The 12,889-nt window shown below is 34.7% G+C and overlaps 1 protein-coding gene across 2 annotated transcripts in view; it reads right to left on the bottom strand.

The window, feature by feature from the left end:
- Positions 1 to 12,889, bottom strand: part of PCSK5 (proprotein convertase subtilisin/kexin type 5) — a 449,210-nt gene that overhangs the window by 85,003 nt on the left and 351,318 nt on the right. For both annotated transcript variants that reach the window (XM_026001533.2, XM_072762655.1), the window contains exons 23-24: positions 11,516 to 11,722; positions 5,890 to 5,958 (exon numbers count right to left, since the gene is read on the bottom strand). In XM_026001533.2, coding sequence (XP_025857318.2) covers positions 5,890 to 5,958; positions 11,516 to 11,722 — 276 coding nt within the window. The remainder of the gene's footprint in view (positions 1 to 5,889; positions 5,959 to 11,515; positions 11,723 to 12,889) is intronic.

Genomic DNA, 12,889 nt, shown 5'->3' with positions numbered 1-12,889 from the left:
GCCTTTTCATTTTATTGATGGTTTCCTTTGCTGTGCAAAATCTTTTCATTTTGGTGTATTGCCAATAGTTTATTTTTGCTTTTGTTCCCTTTGTCTCAGGAGGTATATCCATAAATATTTTGCTAAGGCTAGTGTCAAAGAGACTACTGCTTATACTTTCTTTTAGGAGTTTTGTGGATTCGGATCTTTAACCGATTTTGAGGGTTTTTTTTTAAAGATTTTATTTATTTATTCATGAGAGACACAGAGAGAGGTAGAGACACAGGCAGAGGGAGAAGCAGGCTCCCTCCGGGGAGCCTGATGTGGGACTGGATCCTGGGACGTTGGGAGCACACTTTGAGCTGAAGGTAGATGCTCCACTACTGGTGTCCTGAGTTTCCTTTTATGTATGGCGTTAAGAAAGTGGTCTACTTTCATTTTGTTGCATGTAGCTGTCCAGTTTTTCCCACCGCCATTTGTTGAAGAGACCTCACCATTGTGTTTTTGCCTCCTTTGTCATAGATTAATTGTCCATATAGGTGTCAATTTATTTCTGGGCTCTCTATTCTGTACTGTTAATCTCTGTGTCTGTTTTTATGCCAGTACCATACTGTTTTGATTATCATAGCTTTGTGGCATATCTTGAAATCAGGGAGCATGATACCTCTAGCTTTCTTTTTTTTTTTTTTTTCATGATTACTTTGGCTATTTGTGTTCTTTGTGGTTCCATACAAATTTTAAGATTACTTGTTTTAGTTTTGTTAAAAATACTATTTGGCATTTTGATAGGGATTGCACTGAATCTATAGATTATTTTACATAGTATGGATATTTTAACAGTGTTAACTTTTCCAGTTCATGAGCATGGAATATCTTCCATTTATTTATGTCCTCTTCACTTTCTTTCATCACTGTCTTATAGTTTTCAGAGTATAGGTCTTTCACCTATTCGGTTAAATTTATTCCTAGGTATTTTATTTTTTCATGCAGTTATAAATTGGATTGTTTTCTTAATTTATCTATCTGCTACTTTGTTATTAGTGTATAAAAATACAACAGATTTCTGTATATTGATTTTATATATCCTGTGACTTTACTGCATTCATTTATTCTCTCAGGTTTTATTTGGTGGAGTCTTTAGAGTTTTGTATATATAGTGTTATGTTATTTGCAAATAGTGACAGTTTTACTTCTTCATGATTTGGATACATTCTATTTCTTTTTCTTGTCTGATCATTGAGGCTAGGATTTCTAGTACTAGAGATGGTTTCCAATGTGTTGATGCTCACTGTTTCATTCCCAGTGCCCTGAATCTATAGATTAGGAATGGACATTCTTGTCTTATTCCTTATCTTAGAGGAAAAGTTTTCCGTTTTCACCATTGAGTATGATATTAGCTGCGGGTTTTTCATATATAGCCTTTATTATGTTGGGATATGTTCCCTCTTAACCTATCCTGTTGAGAGTTTTTATCATGAATGGATATTGAATTTTGTCTCATGATTTTTCTGCATCTATTGAGATGATCATGTTTTTTAATCTTTCATTTTGTTAATGTTACTATCACGATTGATTTATGAATATTGAGCTATTCTTGCAACCTCAGAATAAATCCTACTTGATCCTTTGAAAATATTGTTGAGTTCAGTTTGCTACCACTTTGTTGAGGATTTTTGTAGCTATACTCATCAAGGACAATGGGCTTTAGTTTTCTTTTTTTTTTGTTTTTCTGTAGTATCTTGTCTGATTTGGGTATCAGGGTAATACTTATCTCATACAGTGAATTTGGGAAATTTCCTTCCTCTTCTATTTTTGGTCCAGTTTGACCCTTATGGCCTTTTTCTTTTATTGCAAGTACTTAAAGTTTTTCAATTTGTGTATATTTTCTCCCAAGAGTAGGGACTTAAGCCATTTAAATGAGCAAAAATTAATGGAATTTTATCACCTACTTTTAAGCAAGATAAAGGCACATTGACTTTTATTTTATTGACAAGGTAAGGAAGTAAGCACATCTTAGTAATTTGATTAAAATCAATTATTAAGTCAGTGGAGTTATAAGTATAGGCCCTAAGTCTTTGGCTATAATCAGGTGTCATACCTATTATTACACCCCCTAAATTAAAACCAAAAAGGCACTTCAACACATTAAGTAAAAGTGAGTCCATTTACTTATTCTCTCAATTAATGAAGAGAGATAATTTCAAAAACTTTGATTTATCTTAGTTAAAATTTCCATTCAAGATACTAGCTAGAATGAAAAAGGATGTTGCATCCAATCATCTTGGAACAAGGTGGCAATATATAAAATGCTATCTGTTTGTTTTCAGCCTAATAAAGAAAAGAAATCCAAGGGAGAACAAATTGGTGGTCGCCAGAGGCAGAGGGTGAAGGATGTCAAAAGATACAAACTTCTACTTATAAAAGAAATAAATCCTGAGGATATAATGTGCAGCATGATGACTATAGTTAATAATACTGCACTGTATATTTGAAGTTGCTAAGACAGTTGATTGTAAAAGTTCTCATCACAAGAAAAAAATCTGTAACTCTAAGGTGACAGCTATTAACTAGACTTCTTGTGGTGATCACTCTACAATGTATATAAACTTTGAATCATTATTTGTACACCTGAAACTAATTTTCTATGTCAATTATATCTCAATAAAAAAAAGAGAAATCTAACCCCATAATAATAAAAACATCTTTGTTTTATCCTAGAGTAGCAAATTCAATATTTTCCTCAAAATACAACAGCCACTTTTTAATTTTGTTTCCTTTTATCTCCTCTTTCTGGTAAAGTTTTCCTTGGAATAATAAATAACCCCACCGAGGACCTAGACAAGATCAATCTGGAATTTGAGTTCTTTTTTATTGGGTGTAAAAAAATCTTAATCTATAGTTGCACTAAATATCTGGAAAGCAATAAAAAACCTCAGAAAAAAATGTCACTATTTCCAACAACTAATCATTACATGGTGTAGAAAAAAATGTGTCAAAGCAACTGATTTCACTTTTCTGTAACTCTTCTAGAGGTTATCTAGCTCAGGTTTAAAGATAAATCTACATTATTAAAATAGAAGAAAATGGAGCTCTTTCTTTCTAAAGGATGATGTCCCTTCTCATAAGAAGAACCTTAGGAAAATCTATGGTAAATTATTTATATCTTTTAACATTTATGTTTGTATCTTATTAAAAATATGAAATCCAATAAACCATGTCCCTTTCAAATCTCCCTTCTAGTTCTAATATTTTATGAATAATTATTTATTTCTGCATCACATGATTTATTTACTCTTCTTGGCCCATAAAAGTTTGAATAGAGAAAACATCATATCTAGATCCCTGGGTATCTTGAGCCGTGCATCTCCATTTTAAGTTTCAGCAACTCTCAAATTCAATTCAATGAACATTATACATCATACATCTATTGTACATTTATTATATCCTAGGCCTGCTGCTAGTTCTTTTGACAGCACAGTGCATCAGTCATAGAGTTTATTCTAAGTAGTTTAGTGTCAAGGCAGAAAGATAGGTATGCACCAAATATTACACAGATCAGCTGTAAAAAGTTTTATCATTGGCCTACAAACAAGGGGAAGCAAGAAAAGAGATTTAACTCAATTGCAAATATCAACAAAGACTCCAAAGATAAGGTGATAATTGAATTCAGCCAGGGCAATATAAAAATACACAAGGTTCAACATATAGAGACTTTATAAATTAAAATAAAGTTTCTAATTTAAAAGGAGAAACTGGCAACATTTAGAATATCCCAGTCCTTTTCTTGTGATCTCACTGAACATTGTACCTCTCTCCATTCCGGCAAGTTGCCTTGTAAAAGATTTAGTTCCAGGTGTGTCACTTGTTAACAGCCAGAGAGGCCCTTATAGTAGGATCACAACCACATCAACTTTATATTCCCAGTGCCCCAGTGAGCATCAACACACTGTAGACCATTTAAATTTCTTCAAAGAGTGAGTGAACTAAATATTTCAATAGCTCTTTGCAGAGTGAATCAAACTTTCTAGTTTACCTCTTTTTATAGGTTGATTCTTTGGGATTTTGAGTCCCCAGATGGCCTATATCTGATATGGATTTTATTTTCCAGTGGCTACACTTGGTCTCATCTGTAGCCAGATCAGCTAAGGGGAGGGTGGGCACAATGTAGATCCCTAGTGATCATGCTTGTCACTGTTTGCAAGTTTTATGATTTTACAGACAGGCAGGTGTGCACACACACATACACAGACATAATCACACCCTTCTCTGTGATACACAAAGGTGCTAGTATGGTCACATAACATATAATAAGAGCCAAGGTGCAAAAGGAGACCACAAAAACTAGCTGGAATATGAAATCTGATGGGCAAATATAGTTTGAAATAGGCAAAATGTGAAATCAAGATAGTCAAGACATTTATCCTTGCTCCATGAAAGAAATACCACCTCCTATAACTTTACAAAATACGTTAGAATTTGCTTATCTTTTCAATTTTAGTACTTTTATTGCTTATGTTTTGGTCTATTTTTGCTTCCCAGAAAATTCACATTTTACCCTTAAATCACTTACTCTAAATGTTAACACTTAACTCTAAATGTCACACTTCTTGAGTGTGATTTCTTTATTATATTTTATTTTCTAGTAACATATGCCCCATTTCATAGTGGAAGATAATGGGAGAATGGTATTCAAGTTCCTAAAACCTCTGTTTTGTAGTTACAGATACTATAGAAAATATATTATTTCCAGGTAGGGCAGAGAGAACCCGTTCCAGCCATCAGATAAATTATAATTCATGTATAACATTTAAGAATTCAAGGAAATTCATTAGGTAAAGCCAATAAAAAGTCTACTTAATCCTGGCATAGCCTGACCTCTTGCAACCTCATGAGTGTTTGATGAAGCCTTGGCTTCACCAGGCAGCTTATTAGAAATGTAATTCTCAGGCCCTACCTAGATCTGTGAATTTGCATTTTGCAAATCTCCCATGGGATTTGTGTGCACATTAAAGTTTTAGAAGGAGGAGTTAACCAATAATAGAGAAACTCCATAAATAGAAATAACTCCATCAATCTTTAATTTACGTTGGGTTTCCTTTCAAAGATCTACAGATCCAAATGCTAATTATTTTAAATATCTTGACTAAATTTGCATTAAGATACATTCTTGGAATCTGGTGGCCTCTCTATATTTCATTTTACATCCAATCCAGTGGTTCTGTATGGTACAGACTGTCCCTTTCCTCCTATCCACAGAAAAGCAGGTATACATGGGGAGAAAGAGATCAGTGATTTGAATTAGAGAATTATGTGGAAGACTGACAAAGACAGGTTTTTTTTTTTTTTTTTTTTTTTTTTTTTTTTTTTTTTTTTAATGGTGGGGATCTCAACTCACTGTCAGCACATTGCTTTCTTCTCAAGGGTTGTCTTAGGCTTCAACCAGTGGAGCCATTTCTGCAAAGGAAAACTCCCAAAGTTGGGGATTTCTGAATCACATGCCAAATGAATTAGATTAACTAGGCATTCCTTTGCCTTTGAGCTTCTTTCTTCTACCACTGTCTCCTACCATCATCTCCGTATTTGTGACACTGAGAAGCCAAGGAGAGGCCACATCCTATGCAACTGGAAAGATGGTTGCCGAGGGTATCCCCTGCCAGATTGCCAACAACTGGAAGAAAAGATGCCTGTACTTTCCTAAACTTGGGTTTCATGAAGATAAGTGACCTCTCCTTTGTCTCAAAAGGGAGCATCTCTCACCACGACCCTGTTTGCATGGGAGTGAGCCTACTTAATGGGCATCAGTGGTGACACCAGTGATGACAAATTCCTATTGAAAAAATTAAGTTGTGTGGGAAGAAAGAAAAAAAAAGGCTATTTAAATTCTTTAGGCAACAAAGAAAGGTGGCATACCCAAACTGCATCCCAGACATCCTTCTTCACAAGGCACGCACTCTTCATAGTCTGGGTCTTGGATTTGACCTATACAAGAGGAATGAGAAACAATTCATTTTTGCTAAGTGGAGACACATTCATTGCTATGAAACTATATTGGTATGCAGCTTATTTTCTTCCCTTTCCCTTTTCTCAGAGACAACAAATTTTAATTATTTTAGCTGTTTCTTGTAGTTTTTACCCCTGAATCTCTAAATAACATGTTTATGATGCTACCTCTTGATTTTATTCTTATGCATTATCTGTAGTGGTCAAGATTAGCTTTGTTTCACCACAATCCCAACAAACACAGACATACTTTTCATCCTCCCAAATTATAAATTTTGCTAGATTAATATTCAGTATTTATGTTGTAAAGATTATACTATTATTATTCATATTCTGATGACATTTGGGCTTTTATACACTTTATTGTTTTCTCTTGTGCTACTATTTTCTGGCATCTTTGTTTTCTCAATATCTGTTCTTAATTCATCCTCAACTATATCACAAGTAGAAATCTTGCAGCTATTGCATTAGTATCTTATTTACTGTCATCCTGGGGATTCCTTTCATCCCTCTCCTCCTTTGGATGTCCCATTTTCTGGACTTTATGTTTTCTAATTTCTTGTTCTGATTTTTGGTGGAACATATCCTCTACAAGTAAGTTTCCCAAGAAAGGATACATGGGAGTTAAAGCTTTGGAAAGCTTACATGATTGAAAGTATTTCTACCCTCACACATGACTCATGGCTTGACTGAATTTAGGATTAAAAAGAAAAATAATTTCTTTTCTCAAAAGTTTGAAGTTTTTGTTCCATTTTTATATTTTAGTTTCCAGTATTGTTGAGAAGTTCAATGTCACTCTGATAGCCAATCCCTCTTGTATAACCTGCTATTTCCTGCTACAGGAAGTAGGAGTTTCTAAGATTTTCCTTTTGCAGAAAAAAAATCTATTTTCCAAATTCTTACAGTGATATGTCTTGATGTGTGTCTTTTAAAAATCCATTATGCTGGCATGCAGAAGGCTTGTTCAATGTGGAAATTCATGCCTTTCAGTTCTGGGGAAATGTTCTGGATTATTTCTTTGTTAATGTTCTCTATTCTGCTTTTGCTCTTCACTCTTTGAAAAACCTACATCATTTGAATTCCTGGGTTGACTCTTAATTTTTTCCCCTCTTCTTCATTTTCTACTTTTTCTTTTGGGTCTACTATCTCAGTCATTTTTAAGTTTTTATTTTTCTACCCCTTCTTCATTTCCATTCTTCTGTAATTGTTTTTTTAATTTTTGAAAAAATTTAAAAAATATTTTATGTATTTGGGAGAGAGAGAGAACGAGTAGGGGCTGAGGGGCAGGGGAGAGAGAAAGAGAGAGAAAGAGAGAGAGAGAGAGAGAAGCACACTCCCTGCTGAGCAGAAAGCCCAATATGAGGCTTAATCCCTGGACCCAGGAATCATGACCTGAGCTGAAGGCAGATGCTTAACTAACTAAGCCACTCAGGTGGCCTCTATAATTGTTTTTAAATATTTATTTATTTATTTGAGACAGCTAGAGAAAGAGAGAGGGGGGGGGGGGAGAGAGAGCCAGAACGTGCACATGAGTTGCGGGAAGGCAGAACGAGAGAATCCAGACTCCTAGCTGAGCACGGAACCCAACATGGGTTCAATCTCAGACCCATAAGATCTTGAACTGAGCCAAAACCAAGAGTCTGATGCTTAATCGACTGAGCCACCCAGGCGCCCCTGCTTTTCTTCTATATATATTTTTTTAATGTTTTCAAGATCACATTTTTGTTTTCTAAATATTCTTTTTAAATGTATTTTTTTAAATGTATTTTTAAATTATGTGTTTCAGGTATACATAATAATTTGATATCTGTATATACTGCAAAGTAATCATTCTGAAAAATCCAGTTACCATCCATCACCCTATAATTGGCCCTCTTCAGCCCTTTCTCCCATCGCCATGCCTCCTTCTCTCAACCACCAGTCTGTTCTCTGTACTATGAGTTTGTTTTGTTTCTTGGATTCTATGTGTGAGTGAAATCATATGGTATTTGTCTTTCTCCTGACTTATTCCCCTAGCATAATGCTCTCATAGTCCATCCATATTGTGAATGGCAACATTTTATTCTTTTTTTTAAGATTTTATTTATTTATTCATGAGAGACACAGAGAGAGAGAGAGAGAGAGGCAGAGACACAGGCCGAGAGAGAAGCAGGCTCCATGCAGGAGCCTGACATGGGGCTCCATCCCGGGTCTCCAGGATCACACCCTGGGCTGAAGGCGGTGCTAAAACACTGAGCCACGTGGGCTGCCCTTATTCTTTTTTTTTCTTAAGGATCAACTTTACTCATTCACCTGTTGGTGAACATTTAGATTGTTTCAGTTTTTTGGCTTTCGTAAAAATTGGAGCGATGAACACAGGAATGCATATATGTTTTCAAATTAGTGTTCTCCTATTTTTCAGATAAAAACCTTGTAGTGGAGTAATTGGATCATATGATAGTTTTATTCTTAATTTTTTGAGGAATATCCCTATGTTTTCCATAGGGACTACATCAATTTACATTTTCACTAACAGTGTACGAGGTTTTCTTTTTTTAAGCATTCTCTCCAACACTTGTTATTTCTTGTCTTTTTGATAATAGCCATTCTAACAGTTATGAGGCGATATCTCATTGTGGTTTTGATTTATGTTTCTCTGAAAATTTATTGATGTTGAACATCTTTTCATGTCCTCATTGGCCATCTGTCTATTGTCTTTGGACAAGTATCTCCTCAGACTCTGCTCATTTTTAAATTGGTTTATTTGTTCTTTGTCTTGAGTTGTATTAGTTCCTTATATATTTTGAATATTAACCCTCTATTGGATGCATATGACTTGCAAATATCTTCTCCCATTCAGTAGATGGGCTTTTTGTTTTGATATCATTTTCCTTTGCAGTGCAAAACCTTTTTAATTTGATGTAGTCCCATTTGCTTATTTTTGTTTCTTTTTCTCTTGCCTTTGGGGTGTGATTCATAAAAACATTGTTAAGACTGATGTCAAAGAGCTTACTATTTACATCTTCCTCTAGGAATGCTATGGTTTCACGTCTTAAATTCAAGTCTTTAATCCATTTTGAGTTAAATTTTGTGTATAGTGTAATAAAGTGGTCCACATTCATTCTTTTGTTTGTAGCTCACAAGTTCTCTCAGCATCATTTATTAAAGACTATCCTTTCTCCACTATGTTCTTGGCTCTTTTGTCATAAGTTAATTGTCCATATATGTGTAGGTTTATTTTGGAGCTCTCAAATCTGTTCTATAGATCTATATGTCAGTTTTTTGTGTGTGTCAGTACCATCTATTTTGATTACTATAGCTTTGTAATATAGTTCAAAAAAAGGGTTATGATACCTCCAGTTTTTTTTTTTTTGTTGTTGTTCTTTCTTAAGATCACTCTGGTTATTCAGTATCTTTTGTGGTTCCATATAAGTTTTAAAATTATTTATTTATTTAAGTTCTATGAAATCTGCCATTGAAATTTTGATAGGAATTATATTCAATCTATAGATTGCTTTGGGTAGCATGGACATTTTAATAGTATTAATTCTTCCAATTCATGAACACAGAATTTATGTCTTCGATTTATTTCATCACAGTCTTATAGTTTTCAGTGTACAGGTCTTTTCTCTTCTTGGTTGGATTTTTTCCCCTAGATATTTGATTCTGATTGATATAATTGTAACTGCACTTAAGTTTTCTTAATTTCTTTTTCTGATAGTTTGTTATTAATGTATAGAATGCCACAGGTTTCTATGTATTGATTTTTTATCCTACAACTTTACCGAATTCATTTATTCTATCAGTTTCTTTTTATTGAATTTTTAGGGTTTTCTATATATAGTATCATGCAGTCTGCAAATAGTGACAGTTTTAGTTCTTCATTTTTAATTTGAATGCCTTTTATTTTTTTTCCTTGCATAACTGGTTGGAAATTTTTTGCTTTCAGCAGTTTGAATATGTCACACCACTCCTTTCTAGCCTGCCTATAAAGTTTCTGCTGAAAAATTTGCTATTAGGCTTATGAGTTTTCTCTTGTATATTATTAAATAGTTTTTCTGTGCCTGCATTTGAGATTCTCTTTTTAATTTTTACCATTTTAATTGTATATCTTGGTGTGGTTCTCTTTGGCTTCATCATATTTGGAACTCTCTGGGATTCTGGGGCCTAAATGTCTGTTTCCTTCCCCAGATTAAAGACATTTTTAGCCACAATTTCTTTGTATATTTTTTCTGTGTCTTGATGTGTCTCTCTCTTTTTAAAAAAATATTTTACTTATTTTAGAGAGAAAGAGAGTGCATGTGAGTAGGTGGAGGAGCAGAGGGGGAGGGAGAGGGAATCTGAAGCAGAGTCCACACTTAGCGTGGAAACTGATGTAGGGTTTGATCTCATGACCATGAGACCATGACCTGAGCCAAAACCAAATGTTGAGTGCTTAACCAGTTGAGTCACACAGGTGCCCCTTGATGTGTCTCTTTTATCTTTTGTTGTAGAGGTGTTGTTTATCTATTTTTCATGTCCTTTTTTGGGGAAAATTATTCTTCATGTAGCTATAGAATTGTTGTATGTGTAGGAGGAGATGAGTTCAAAGTCTTTTTACACCACCACCTTGAATTCTTCTCCTTATCTCTTTCCATTAATTTAATAGATTGGATCAGCTTGATTGGTACAAATAAAACAAGTTGGACTATATGCCATGCAACTAGTTTTGACATCAAACTGGTAGATTTTATTTATTAAGAAAATAAGTTCTAAAAAAATAAATAAGTTCTGCTTCTGGGAATGTGGAATTGGGTATATAAATGAACAGATTCTGTCTTTAAATCTGCCTTCTGAAATTATTGTTTTAAATTTTAAATCCTATGCAACATTAGTAAACATAAAGCAGAAAAAGGAATGAGTCTCTTAATTATTCTAGAAACATCTTGTAACTCTTTTTAGCACCAGACCAGGCATAATTCTTATACAGATCAGAGAAAGTCTTACATGGAAAATAACAAAAACTATAAGCTTTGTTTTTTAATCTCCCTTTTTCCATGTAAGATAAGGAATTGGGCAATAGCAATAACACATATGATTTGCAACATTTAATATTTTCTAGTAGCTTTAGGTAGGCTTATTTCATTGACTTTTCACAGCAACCATCTTGGTGCAATGCTCACCCTTTCACACATGAAGAAAAAAAGGCATAGAGAAATTAGATTGATTTTGCATGGGTCTCATAACTAGTAACTGGAAAGGAGAAAATTGTTGGTCAGGACCTTCAGATTCTAATTTTATTTTCTCTCCACTATACCCTGCCCACAAATGCTTCATTCAATATTAATTTCTCTGTGATTAGCTGCATTTCTATGTCTCTTGAATGTGAAGAGACCCAGAGGATGATATGTGGAGGAAGAGAGAAGAAAAGCCATCACTGTCCCCACTGGACATACGGTCACATGAAGTCATCCCAGGTGCCAAAGTTAAAGTCAAGAGGTCAATTCAAATCTCCATCCAGGGGGCTAGCTCCTCATACTACCTCCTGGTATAAGACAATGGACCATAGCAGCCTTACCTTGTCCACACTGCAGCTTCTGGCAGGTATGGTTGGTGGGCACTATGAAGTAGCCACTCATGCATCGTATACAGATGTGTGCACTGTGGCAAAGCTCACAGTTGTCTGAGCAGGGTAGGCAGGTGTGCCCCTCGGCAGGGTAGTGGCCTGCTGGGCAGCTCTCCCAACATTCCCCCTGATACAGGAAGCGCTCCTGGCCCTGGTTGTCTGAACAGATAGAGGGGCAACAAAAACAAGTAAAATGTACAAAATTAACTGTGAAGCTAATAAACCTAAGATATTTTATTAAAAAGAAAAGATATAACAAAGTGTTTTGGCTGCTAGGGGATCAGGAATATAAGAATGCATTTAACAAAAAGTAGAATATATATATACGTTATATATATATATATAATATATATATATATATATATATATATATATATATATATATATATATACACACACACTTATGGTTGAAAAGTTTTCCTTGCAGGGAATAATTTTTGAATATTTTGTATCTGAGTGAGTAGAGACTACCATCTGGGATGTCACTGCAAAAGCAAAAACCACACTCTGTGGATAAATATGAGTCAAAAAGTGTTTAGCTTTCCCAAGGGCTCCTTTGGGTATCTGTGGAAGCTCTCAGACTTGGGAGCTATAGAGACCCTATGAGAATAAACAAATGCTTACTGATAGAACCACTTTTGTAAGAGTGCAGTCTTTTAGATGATTTTGAATTCTGTTATCAAAATCCCACACTTGTATTAACTGTCCAAAAGTCTCAATTTTTGCATTGTTGCCAACTCCTACCATGACAGCATATCGAAGTGCTAGACCAAGCACACCTTTTTGACTCCTTAAATGGTTTTTTGAAGGTCCTGAGCTTCTGTCAGCATTGGAGACTACAGGGAAAGAATTAGCAATATGTTGAATATGAGACTATGGGAATTTGCTTTTGGAGGGAATAGAAAATTCTAACCAATTATAAATGCACAATTAATGAAAAAGGATTATAATCAGTTTATATGTACATAAAACAAGATTAACAAGATGTGTAACCCTCATCCTACTGCAGTTTTTGTTTGTGTTGAGTGTGTATCCATCTTCTCTGTATCAAGCCTCCCATATGCTCCTGCCTCTGCAGAATAGCTGACCTATGTTACCCAAAATAACTGGCACTAGTGTTCACTCGTGATATACCACATGAAGATCCAGAACCATTGACCTTCAAGGTGCAAGGCAGCTGAATCTGTGGATGAAGATATCACTAACCCCATGTTGCAAGTGTAGAATCTTAACATCAGTACAATAGATTGAACGACATGAAATCGCTGACATTCAAGTATTTTTGTGTCCATAAACTTGGCACTCTCAAATTATCTAACCTGATAT

Source organism: Vulpes vulpes, chromosome 1, assembly GCF_048418805.1.
Source record: "Vulpes vulpes isolate BD-2025 chromosome 1, VulVul3, whole genome shotgun sequence".
NCBI classification, from domain to species: domain Eukaryota; kingdom Metazoa; phylum Chordata; class Mammalia; order Carnivora; family Canidae; genus Vulpes; species Vulpes vulpes.
The sequence above is the reverse complement of the archived record's forward strand: the minus strand, read 5'-3'. Positions and strand labels throughout refer to the sequence as shown.